A 12,840-nucleotide genomic window follows, 5' to 3' on the forward strand; every position below is an offset into this window, starting at 1 on the left:
AAATTGCACGCGCTTGTGGAATAGCGTCAAACTTCGCTACTCAAAAATCCCCATAGACGACGCTTTAAAAATTTTTACTGGTTACATGTTTTGAGTTACAGAGGAGGTCTAGGGCCAAAATTATTGCTCTCGCTCTACCGATCGCAGCGATACCTCACATGTGTGGTTTGAACTCCGTTTTCATATGTGGGCGGGACTTACGTATGCGTTCGCTTCTGCATGCGAGCACACAGAGACAGGGGTGCTTTTTTTTTCTTTATTGTTTATTTCTTTATTGTTCATTTTACTTTATTTATTTTAGTTTGATGCTTTTTTCAAAAAAAAAAATTTTGACCTCTTTTATTCCTATTACAAGGAATGTAAACATCCCTTGTAATAGGAATATGGCATGACAGGTCCTCTTTACAGTGAGATATGGGGTCAATAAGACCCCACATCTCACCTCTAGGCTGGGAAGCCTGAAATAAAAAAAATAAAAAAAAAGATCCTGGCTTCGATCGTAGCGGTGAGTCGGTAGAAGCACCGGAGGGTGGCGGGAGGGGGGACGTCCCCTCTCACCTCCCATAAGAACGATCAAGCAGCAGAACAGCCGCTATGATCATTCCTATGGTGTAGGGAATCGCCGGCTAAAAAAGCTGATATCTGAATGATGCCTGTAGCTGCAGGCATCATTCTGATATCCCCACACAAAGTCAAGAACGTCGTATGACAGACGGTGGGCAGGAAGTGGTTAAATCGCATTTTTTTTTAACACAAAGTTGTCCATTTATACGATATTTCTAACACATAGCATGTACATACCAAAAATGACACTCCAAAATAGATTCTCCTACTCCTCCTGAGTACGGCGATACCACATGTGTGAGACTTCCACAGCCTGGCCATATTCAGGGGCCGAGTACAGCCGAGTATGGCTGAGCATGGCAGAGTATGGCTGAGCATAGCAGGGTATGGCAGAGTATGGCTGGGTATCACCGAGTATTGCAGAGTATGGATGGGTATGGCAGAGTATTGCGGGGTATTGCAGAGTATGGCTGGGTATGACAGGGCATGGTTGGGTATGGCAGAGTATGGCTGGGTATTGCAGAGAATGACTGGGTATGGCTGGGTATCACAGAGTATGACTGGGTAATGCGGGGTATTGCAGAGTATTGCACAGTATTGTGGGGTATTGCACAGTATTGTGGGGTATTGCAGAGTATTGTGGGGTATTGCAGAGTATTGCGGGGTATTACAGAGTATTGCGGGGTATTGCAGAGTATTGTGGGGTATTGCAGGGTATTGCAGAGTATTGCGGGGTATTGTGGAGTATTGCGGGGTATTGCAGAGTATTGTGGGGTATTGCAGGGTATTGCAGAGTATTGCGGGGTATTGTGGGGTATTGCGGGGTATTGCGGGGTATTATGGGGTATTGCAGAGTATTGCGGGGTATTGCAGAGTATTGCACAGTGTTGTGGGGTATTGCAGAGTATTGCACAGTATTGTGGGGCATTGCAGAGTATTGCACATTATTCTAGGGCATTGCAGAGTATTGCAGGGCATTGCAGAGCATTATGGGATGGCTGAGCATGGATGGATGGATGGCTGGATGTCACTGGTTAGCGCTGTGGGCACTACACATACAGCCCACAGTGCTGCTGCCATCCATCCATCCCCCTCTCTGCTCACAGTGTATACCGATCGGTACACAGGAGGGGAGGAGAGGAACCGGCGTCATGAGATGACGCCGGTTTGTTTACATGTGATGGCTCCGTCATTTGATGGAGCCATCACATGGTAAAGGGCTGCGATCAGTGGCCATTTACCGGGATCCGTGATGCGCCGGGTCCTCTGGACCTGGCGTTCACGAATGTGTTCAGGTGCGCGCCCCAGGGGGCGCGCAAGAGGGGAACTCTGGGAAGACGTCATATGACGTGATCCCAGATTTAAGCAACCGCCCTGCTGCCGTCATTCGGCTATAGGCCGGTTGTAAAGTGGTTAAAGTGGAGTTCCACCCACTTTTACAACTCTTCAGCATCCCTCACTAAACTGTGCACTGCAAACAAATTGGATATTTTTACATTTTTTTTCCAGCACCTACTGTATATCTGCTGTATTCATTTTTCACTTCCTCCTCCCTGGCCATGGCCCATCGCATCATTTCCTTTTTGCAATGCCTTCTGGGAAGGGGTGGCAACTTCCTCTGACACTGTCGTTGCTATGGAAACCTGACCTGAAACCTATTACACTGCTTGTGCTGCACTGAGCATGTGCGAGAGCTGGAAGGATGAGTTCCAGGAAGAAATACAGTCTGTCTTCAGATGCCCACACTTAAGATGGCCACGGCCTGCTTTAAGTTTATAAAATAACAAACTACTGCTATAAACTAACAAAACAGACCTTACTTTACAGACTAACTTTACTAGAATACATTAAGCTTGTGTATTATAGGGGTAATTTTATTTAAAAAGTATAATTTCGCCCGGAACACCACTTTAAGCCTGACCTGCAAAGAGCGAACCGTACGCCCAACATACTGGAGCCCACATGGGCAGGTCAAGAGATACACTACACACGGAGTGGAACAGGTGACAAAGGACTTAATAGGAAATGTGTGATTTGTTTTTCTAGACGTAAATTCTGTTGTTTTCCTAGATTTGATAGCGTTAATGGAACAGACAGCACAGTTATTGCATTTATAAAATCCAACTAAGTTTTTAAAAAACCATGGGTTTATATATAGGTGGATTGCAAACAGTAGGGGCCACTAATTGTTTGATAGGAGGGGCTCCCCTAAATATTACGCATGGCTTGTCAGGGAGTACCGTGCCAAGCACATGATCGTTTTTTACTATGTGCCAATGTTTGCGTATGAGTTCCTTCACAGAGAAATGCTGTTGGGAGTAACGTGTAATGAAAGGACAAATCAAATTGCCCGAATCGCGTCCAGCCATCCTTGGTCTGTCTACCAAAAGCGAATCACGGTCCAACATACGGACCTCCTCAATTTTATTATTTAGGACGGTTCCTGAGTGTCCTGGTCTGTGTGTCAAGATCATCCACTCGAGTGCAATTTCTCCTCATGCGGATGAATTGGCTTTTGGGGACTGAATCTAACCATGGGCGATGATGGCAACTATCTCTGGTTATGAAGGAATTTCAGTCAGTCGCTTTGAAATAAGTGGACGTGACTAAAGTGTCACCCTCACTTTGAATATTCAGATCCAAGAAATGAATGGTGTGCTGACTGGCTTCATATTTAAATTCTATGCCTCAATCATTGTTTTTCAAGGAGGACATAAACAACTGTAAGGACTCACGGGTGCCATCTCATAGGAGGAGGATATCATCTATTTACCTGGCCCACAGGACCAACTATGGTCTCTTATTGGCATAGATGACGTCCTCCTCCCACTTGCCCGTGAACAAATTTGCCAGGCTGGGGGCAAACTTGGCCCCCATGGCTACACCCTTTCTCTGGAGGAAGTATTTATTCTCATGCCAGAAAAAATTATGCGTGGTAGCATACTCTAAGAGTTCCATAACAAACTCTTTCTGTTTAGAGGGCAAAGTAGCATCCTTCTTTAGGAAATAATTAACTGACAACAGACCCCAATTGTGTGGGATTATGGTGTACAGGGATGTCACATCGGCTGTGACTAGCCAAAGGCCCTCTCTATACTCACAATCCCTTAAAATATTAATCGTGTGCTTCGTGTCCTTGATGTAAGCGGGTAGAGATCTAACCAGCGGTTGAAGGAACCCATCAATGCATTTCCCCACCCTCGCGGTAAGGGAATCAATCCCACTGATAATGGGTCGACCGGGGGATGAACAGGATCCTTGTGGATTTTGGGCAGATAATATATGATGGGAATTCTAGAGGCAATAGGTATGAGAAATGATTTCTCCTTTTTGTTAAAGATGCCCGAATCAAAGCCATATTTGACAATAACCTCAAGTTCCTTTTTAAATCTGAATCGTGGGTCAGAGGGAAGTGGCATGTAAGTTTCTCTGTCTTCCACAATCCTGTTAAGTTCTGTAAGATAGTCACTCTTATTTAAAACAACAATTCCACCCCCCTTGTCGGCAGGCCTAATCACCAACTCTTTCTGATTACATAATTGGTCCAAACCTAACTGGAGATGTTTAACCATCTTAGCTTTTTTGACCTTTAAGAGATCCAAGTCCCTCAAGACCACATCTCTGAAAACCTTAATGGATGAGGATAAACCACATGGGGGATTGAATAAGGAAGCATTGGCAAGGCCAGAGTGCCTAATGTTGGAAGAATCTAACTTTTTTGTATTGATGGGATTAGATAACATATATCTCTTAATATTAAGCTTCCTTGTGTATTTGTGAATATCGAGGGTGGGGGAAATACATTGATGGGTTCCTTCAACCGCTGGTTAGATCTCTATCCGCTTACATCAAGGACACGAAGCACATGATTAATATTTTAAGGGATTGTGAGTATAGGGAGGGCCTTTGGCTAGTCACAGCCGATGTGACATCCCTGTACACCATAATCCCACACAATTGGGGTCTGTTGTCAGTTAATTATTTCCTAAAGAAGGATGCTACTTTGCCCTCTAAACAGAAAGAGTTTGTTATGGAACTCTTAGAGTATGCTACCACGCATAATTTTTTCTGGCATGACAATAAATACTTCCTCCAGAGAAAGGGTGTAGCCATGGGGGCCAAGTTTGCCCCCAGCCTGGCAAATTTGTTCATGGGCAAGTGGGAGGAGGACATCATCTATGCCAATAAGAGACCAGAGTTGGTCCTGTGGGCCAGGTACATAGATGATGTCCTCCTCCTATGGGATGGCACCCGTGAGTCCTTACAGTTGTTTATGTCCTCCTTGAACACCAATGATCGAGGCATAGAATTTAAATATGAAGCCAGTCAGCACACCATTAATTTCTTGGATCTGAATATTCAAAGTGAGGGTGACACTTTAATCACGTCCACCTATTTCAAAGCGACTGACTGAAATTCCTTCATACCCAGAGATAGTTGCCATCATCGCCCATGGTTGGATTCCGTCCCCAAAAGCCAATTCATCCGCATGAGGAGAAATTGCACTCGAGTGGATGATTTTGACACACAGACCAGGACACTCAGGAACAGATTATGCGATAAAGGTTACGATCTAACCGTCCTAAATAATAAAATTGAGGAGGTCCGTATGTTAGACCGTGATTCGCTTTTGGTAGACAGACCAAGGATGGCTGAACGCGATTCGGGGAATTTGATTTGTCCTTTCATTACGCGTTACTCCCAACAGCATTTCTCTGTGAAGGAACTCATACGCAAACATTGGCACATAGTAAAAAACGATCATGTGCTTGGCACGGTACTCCCTGACAAGCCATGCGTAATATTTAGGGGAGCCCCTCCTATCAAACAATTAGTGGCCCCTACTGTTTGCAATCCACCTATATATAAACCCATGTTTTTTTTAAAAACTTAGTTGGATTTTATAAATGCAATAACTGTGCTGTCTGTTCCATTAACACTATCAAATCTAGGAAAACAACAGAATTTACTTCTAGAAAAACAAATCACACATTTCCTATTAAGTGCTTTGTCACCTGTTCCACTCCATGTGTAGTGTATCTCCTGAACCTGCCCATGCGGGCTCCAGTATGTTGGGCGTACGGTTCGCCCTTTGCAGGTCAGGCTTAATGAGCATCTAGGTAACATTAGGAGAGGGTTCAAGGGCCATCCACTTTCTAAACATTACTTAGAGGTCCACCAACAAAACCCTAAGGGTACATCTATGGTAGGTATAGATAGACTGAGATTACCTTGGAGAGGGGGTCCTAAAAGATGGGCCATTTCTAAATTAGAAATGAATTGGATCGACAAAATTAAATGTCTTAAACCTTCAGGATTGAATGTAGACATAGAAATTAATGCTTTTATTGATAATTCCTGACATTTTTGGCTTTTTGTTAAGTATGAATTGTTTGATAGGAGTTTCATTGGTTGTACGTTTAATATTAATTTAATATAGAAGGGATCCCGACCTCGTTTTTATTCAATTAAGAGAATTATTTATATCCCTTCTAATATAGCATTGGTCTTTTAGGCCCCTTTTTTAATTTAATTTTCTAATTGCTTCATACAAATGGTAAAAAATCTTCTAGTATTGTATGAAGTTATGCACCTTCTAATTATAGCAGTACAGAACTATGTGTGGGAATAAGATTAGCTCGATATCCATTTCCCCTCTGTATTTTATCCAATTTTTAGTTTTATTTTAAAATTTTTAAATATGGCGCCCGTGACAACACAGGCACATCCCGCATGAAGAGTATTAACATGAGATCGAGGTCTGGCTCCCTTCTGCGTTCCCCCTATTTGTCGAATCCAATATGGCGCCCGAGTCAGAACGAGGCTTGGTTGCGACCGTACGTTATTTGAGTGATGGCTCAGCACATCGCCCGTGCCCCAGGAAGACGCAAGGCATTGTGAAACATGTAGGGCGGTGTGTTGTGCTGACGCCACATGAGACCCCGGCACGCGGGTGTTTTGTTTTTTCGTTTTGTCCAGCCGGCTTTTTTATCTGTTTGTATATGTCATTTGCTGGTATCCGCATGTTTTATGAATAAAGCGCTTTCAATCTACTACACGATCAGCGTCCCTTGTCTTCTCGCTTTTCCACTCGGGGCCTGGAGCCCGAGTGGTTTCATTTCAGAGCCAGACAAGTTATCTTTTCGGGTTTTATCCGTATCCCTGTGTGACACCTCCATCCATCAACTGAAGCAATCCTGAGACCGGAGACACCACACATCAGAAGGTCCTGCAGTCCCCCACAGAGGGTAATCTGTCTACTCGAATGACCCTGCGCTGGAGGGGGTCCACCATTTCTGGTAAGGGTCTCCACACACAGATTACTACTCTGACATTGAGATCCAGCCTTCCACCATCCATGCCCCAGGGAGCTTTGTAGCATTTCGGCTGTATCATCTCCCATTTTGGAACTCACTCACCTGCGTACACATTCATTTAAGCTACATTTGTAACCTATTGTGGACATTTCGTTATGTTTAACTTATTGCAATTTGGGAGGTGGATGCATTTTTTCACGTTATAATTTACTGTTCACCATATCACATTTAGATATTTGTGTATACATACTATGTATTATCCTTTATATCTGCTTATAGCGCAACTTTATTATTATTTTTGTACTCTTTTACCATAGTGATATTAGATGGTCTTTAGTTGCTGCTTTTACATACAATCTAGCGCGGTATTTTTCTTCTTTTTCTATTCTGTACAATGGAACTGTTCTAATAGGAACGACTCAAGTCGCTCTGACTTAGAAAAAGGTTCCTGTACTACTTTTGGGGCGACTTCAGGTGACTTGCATTGACTTCTATACAGAAGTCGTTTTGCAAGTCACCGCTGAAGTCGTGAGGCAGTCGCGAGGCAAGTCGTGCTGCCTCAATGTGAACCGGCTCTTAAACATTAGCATCTGCTTCTTGCAACATTGTATTAAGCACTGCAGAAAAGAAAAACATATTTTGAGTCATTACTTTATATGTGTGTAAAAAGTATACTGACATCTAGTGAGAGTTTTGTGTTTTGTAGCCAATAATCCAATCATCCCAATAAGCAGTTTAGTACATGCCATATACTACCAATATTTATCTATATTACCTGGTTTTGGTTGTTTTTGGGCTGGTCTGGGTCCTTCCTTTTTATTCACACTTTCTTGAATTATTCGTGAAATTCCTGGAACATGAAATAAGTGAGACTCAGTCAGGGTTTCTGATGACATCAAGAAAAATACACAGATCAATGTTACAGCATCATCTGCAATACCAATGTAGCCATGCCCCCATAGGGGTTGCTGAATGTAGTGGTTCACCTGTCACCCTGCCCAGCCCAACATCCATCTCTCAGACACTCAGCCACATAGAACAGTCCATACACTTTTGTTTTTGTTTTTTTTTATTGAGGGGATTGAACTTGGATGGGAAATTATGGAATACCCAGGAATATTCAGCACAGCTTGCTCGGGACTTCTATATACACTCCAGTTTTCTCTCCAGCACAAACTCTTGCTTAAAACCTCTTATCCTTCACTCCTCCAGCACTTCACTTGCTGCAGACTGTTACTCCTCCAGACTAGCTAACACCACATGGTTAGGTCTGACAATAACTCAACTAGGCCTCAGTGAACTGCCTTTTGTGGGCAGGGACCTTGGGCCCCTGTGGTGTAGAAATAGTTCAGGTGCTATCTGTCCTCTACTCAGCTACCAATTCCAGATAGCTCCCTTCAGGCCTTGCCAGCCAGCCTGGCTGCAATGACCTCTCTCCACTGCCCTTCCCACAATCCTCTCTTCTGGTTCTGCCCCCATCTCAAACTGCAATCTCCCAGTTCTCTCAGGCATGCCTCCCCAGTCCTCCCGACTGTACTTCATTGACCAGCCCTCCCGTCTGTGACCAGTTGTCCTCCCTGGAGTCTCTTAGCAGTGTTCTTTCCTGCTGTCCTCTCCTTGCTCTCTCACGTGTCTCTCCTTGCAGAATCTCTTCTCTCCTCCTGGATGCACCCGAGCCCCGGCCCAGGGACTCCGATTCCCTCGGACTGGGAAGCTCCCGTGGGCCCCAACAGTCTTCACACTCTCTCACTCCAGCTTTTCCACCCGACAACTCCCCCCACACATCTGGGCTGAACCTGGGTAATTATGAAGGCATGCACCCTACCAATCCAAGTTGGGGATTGGTCAAGGCTCCTCAAAATACCCCAGGCAGCTCCACCTCCCCTCTCCTCCTCTTTCTAGCACTTTCTAGAAAGAAGAGGGAGGTGAAAGTGATGCTACCTGTGAATCGCCCTGCCCTGAGCCACTCCCAGGCCAGAATGAAAACAAACAGGCCTAGTCACCAGCTAGGCCTGCCTAAATATTACTACGCTATAGAAAAATCCTCACTCTAGCAACTACCCACCTAAAGGGTGCTACACCAACATTTATCTGTTACCTTGACTTGTTTGGTTCTGGATTGGTCTGGTCTGTTTATTCACATTTTGTCCAGTGTTATGTAACTGTTTTGGAACATCTCCATCTCGTTTTATCATTTCCTTTGCTGGGATTCCAGAGCTTGATACAGAATTATCATTTGGTGTTGCACCTTTGGAACCCATACTGCTGTGCACTTGCATATCTTTTATGGCTTTAGAAGCTTTAAAAAAACACAAAGACACATTAGAATACCAAGTGATTTTTCAGCAACCCCTAAATTCAAAAGATCTATCTCATTAAAGCAGTATTAACCTCCCCCCCAAAAAAAATGTTAAAATGCAGCTTACCAATTCTTAGATGTTATGGCTGTATTCAATTTTTCCAGGCTTTTTTCCCTTATATTCACCTGGTGAAGCGGCCAGGAAGTATGTTATTTTTAAACTTCCTTTAACAGACTGAGCTGTCCAGACAAAGTAAGCAGTTGAAGGGTTGAGACAAATCATTTACCATTGGCAGGGGTGCTTATGATGTTCAGTTTTTATTTATTTAGGTTAAAGTGGATGTAAACCCCATTCATGAAATCTGACATGGACACATAAACTATATTGCCAAAAGTATTGGGACGCCCACCCTTTGCAGCTATAACAGCTTCAACTCTTCTGGGAAGGCTGTCCACAAGGTTTAGGATTGTGTTTATGGGAATGTTTGACTATTCTTCTGGAAGCATATTTGTGAGGTCAGGCACTGATGTTGGACGAGAAGGCCTGGCTGGCAGTCTCCACTCCAATTCATCCCAAAGGTGTTCTATGGGGTTGAAGTCAGGACTGTCAAGTTCCTCCACCACAAACTCGCTCATCCATGTCTTGGACCTTGCTTTGTGCACTGGTCCAAATCATTTGGTGGAGGGGGGATTATGGTGTGTGAGGAGGGAGGGGGGATTATGGTGTAGAGTTGTTTTTTAGGGGTTGGGCTTGGCCCCTTAGTTCCTATGAGGCAAACTCTTAAGGCCTCAGTACACCAAGATATTTTGGACAATTTCATGCTCCCAACTTTGTGGGAACAGTTTGGGGATGACCCCTTTCTTTTCCAACATGACTGCGCACCAGTGCACAAACCAAGGTCCATAAAGACATGGATGAGCGATTTTGGGGTGTAGGACCTTGACTGGCCTGCACAGAGTCCTGACCCGATAGACCACCTTTGGAATGAATTAGAGCGGAGACTGCGAGCCAGGCCTTCTCTTCCAACATCAGTGCCTGACCTCACAAATACACTTCTGGAAGAATGGTCAAACATTCCCATAGACACACTCCTAAACCTTGTGGACAGTCTTCCTAGAAGAGTTGAAGCTGTTATAGCTGCAAAGGGTGGCCCTACAGACTAATGCCCTGCACACACGGTCGGATTTTCCAACGGAAAAAGTGCGATTGGATTGTATTGTCAGAAATTCCAATCGTGTGTGGGCTCCATCGGACTTTTTCCTTCAGAATTTCCAACACACAAAGTTTGAGAGCAGACTATAAAATTTTCTGACAACAAAATCCGATCGGTTAAATTCCGATCGTGTGTACACAAATCCGACGCACAAAGTGCCACGCATGCTCAGAATAAATTAAGAGACGAAAGCTATTGGCTACTGCCCCATTTATAGTCCTGACGTACGTGTTTTACGTCACCGCGTTCAGAACAATCGGATTTTCCGACAACTTTGTGCGACTGTGTGTATGCAAGACAAGTTTGAGCCAACATCTGTCGGAAAAAATCCATGGATTTTGTTGTCGGAATGTCAGATCAATGTCCGACCGTGTGTACAGGGCATAAGACTGGGATGTCATTAAAGTTCGTGTGCGTTTAAAGGCAGGCGTCCCAATACTTTTGGTGTTATAGGCCATATCTGTAGTGTTTACTTACCTCTCTCCAAAGTCCTAAGTGCCGTATCTTTTTTCTTCTGCTCCGCTCCTCAGTTATCAGCATGATAACTTCTAACAAGTTCTTCCGACACAGGAGATAAAAGCAGCTGGAAATTACTGGAGGGAACGTAGCAACAGATAAGCAGAGAGCTTGTCTATTCACAGTACAGTGCTGCATGTTTCTTCCATCCTCTGCCTATGTGGAGGGGGTGTGTGCCTTTCCTTCAATCAGCTCTCACACAGTGCAAGCCAAGAATCCATACCCACTGCTCAAACTGAAAGAAAATTTTCTAACACGATCTGAACTTTCTAAAGAATATATAAAGTTGAAGACAGAAGATATACATGTAAAACTTATATAGGGAGATTTGTTTCATCTCTGTGTATCATCTGAGGCTGTTTACTTCACTGGGTATATGTGAGGGTTTACATACACTTTATTCCAAAAGGAAAAAATAACTGTTGCTGTAACTGCTTATAAATGGTTAGCTGGAGTTCATCTTAAGGGTAGATTTAGAAATGCTCTTGGATTGCACTCCAGAGGCTACTGACAGGCACTGAGGAAGTGATGCTTGTGTAAATTATTATCTGCCAGGGAAGTTGCTAATTTTACCCAAATTTTTACCAAAAGTCAACTGTCATCTGTCTTTCACTGGTGCCTCTTCTGTGAGTGGAGACAGCTCATCCAGCACTGCAATCTATGCTTGCCGATGGCCAATCCCCTCATTGTGACATCAACATACTGAGAGGTCCCTGCTACTTGATAGCCAATAGGAAGTGTCCACATCACAGACAGACGCTTGATGAAGAACCCTCCCAGTTTGCAATCTATAAAATAGAAGACTCAGAACCTGGTGCATCATGTGACCAAAGTTTTGGGTAAGTAAAAGGGACTTTTAGCTTCTGATTTTTAAAATGCTAACAAGGTAGTTAGTTTGGGGAGTGGGGGGTTGCTTGCTTTAAACAGCAAATGCACTCAAATTATGGCTGTGATCATCCTTATACAGAATATATCTTTAGGCATGTACACAATATACTGTAGAAGTGTATGTTACCCACCTTTCCTAATGTCTCTATCGATCGATATCCTTATCTCATTTTCACTTAGCGCTGCAAGGATTCTAATGATGGTTCCTGGTCCGCGTCTTTTAGTGAAACACCTGAAGATTGACTCAACAACGTACTCCACAGATTTATTATTAAGATTTCCCATCTTAATGCCTTCAGCTTTACCTGGAGGCTTTGTGCTACAAAGAGCCAACTTAAATTTTTTCCATCTTATCCCTGTAAGCCCTTTAAGATGCTTTGCACATATTGTTTGCTTGTTCATATTTAGTCTGGGAGGTACTGAACTCTGCCAAATGAAAAAAAAAAAAAAGAAAAATATGGTGTATATATTAAAAAAAAAAAAACAAACTAGAATGGTCACCATAAAAAGATAATATTAGACGAAAATTCTACAGAATATCAATTTTTATGAATACTTATTTTTACACAAGCTTCTAGGGCTCATTTTCAGTAGCAGCAGACTTTGTCCCATCTTCCTAGTGCTGTCTAAGGCTAGCCGTGAGATTGGATGGGGCTCATCCTCGTCCCTCCATGGCCATCCGACAATGCAGCTAGCAAGGAGATTGCTGCCTTTACAGACAGCATAAGAGCAAGGTGCAGTGTGATATGGAGGGTTGTAACACACATGTAAGGTAACAAAGGCATAGAAGGATTGGGCCTTTGAAACATGCTACCGGCCCCTTCTTCCATCAGCACGTAGAGCTTGCCATAAGGCAGTGCATTTCGGTGCTGGATGCCAGGTATTGGCATTTTTAATAGCTGTCAAATCAGGTCCCCTTGATACCGGCCAGGGGATCAGGAGCTGCCGATGCACACATACAGCCTTGAGGTGTCTCTATCCTACCTCTTATGCTGAATGTCAAGAATTTTATTTTTATTTCTTTTTTAAGAATTTTAAATGT

At 43.6% G+C, this 12,840-nt stretch overlaps 1 protein-coding gene across 1 annotated transcript in view; it reads right to left on the minus strand.

Annotated features, from left to right (window-relative positions):
- Positions 1-12,840, minus strand: part of LOC141148373 (uncharacterized) — a 397,492-nt gene that overhangs the window by 262,125 nt on the left and 122,527 nt on the right. Inside the window, exons 4-6 of the mRNA XM_073635792.1 lie at positions 11,930-12,224; positions 8,980-9,180; positions 7,657-7,731 (exon numbers count right to left, since the gene is read on the minus strand). Of these exons, the coding sequence (XP_073491893.1) occupies positions 7,657-7,731; positions 8,980-9,180; positions 11,930-12,224 (571 nt within the window). The remainder of the gene's footprint in view (positions 1-7,656; positions 7,732-8,979; positions 9,181-11,929; positions 12,225-12,840) is intronic.

Source organism: Aquarana catesbeiana, linkage group LG06 (genome assembly GCF_042186555.1).
Source record: "Aquarana catesbeiana isolate 2022-GZ linkage group LG06, ASM4218655v1, whole genome shotgun sequence".
Classification (NCBI taxonomy): domain Eukaryota; kingdom Metazoa; phylum Chordata; class Amphibia; order Anura; family Ranidae; genus Aquarana; species Aquarana catesbeiana.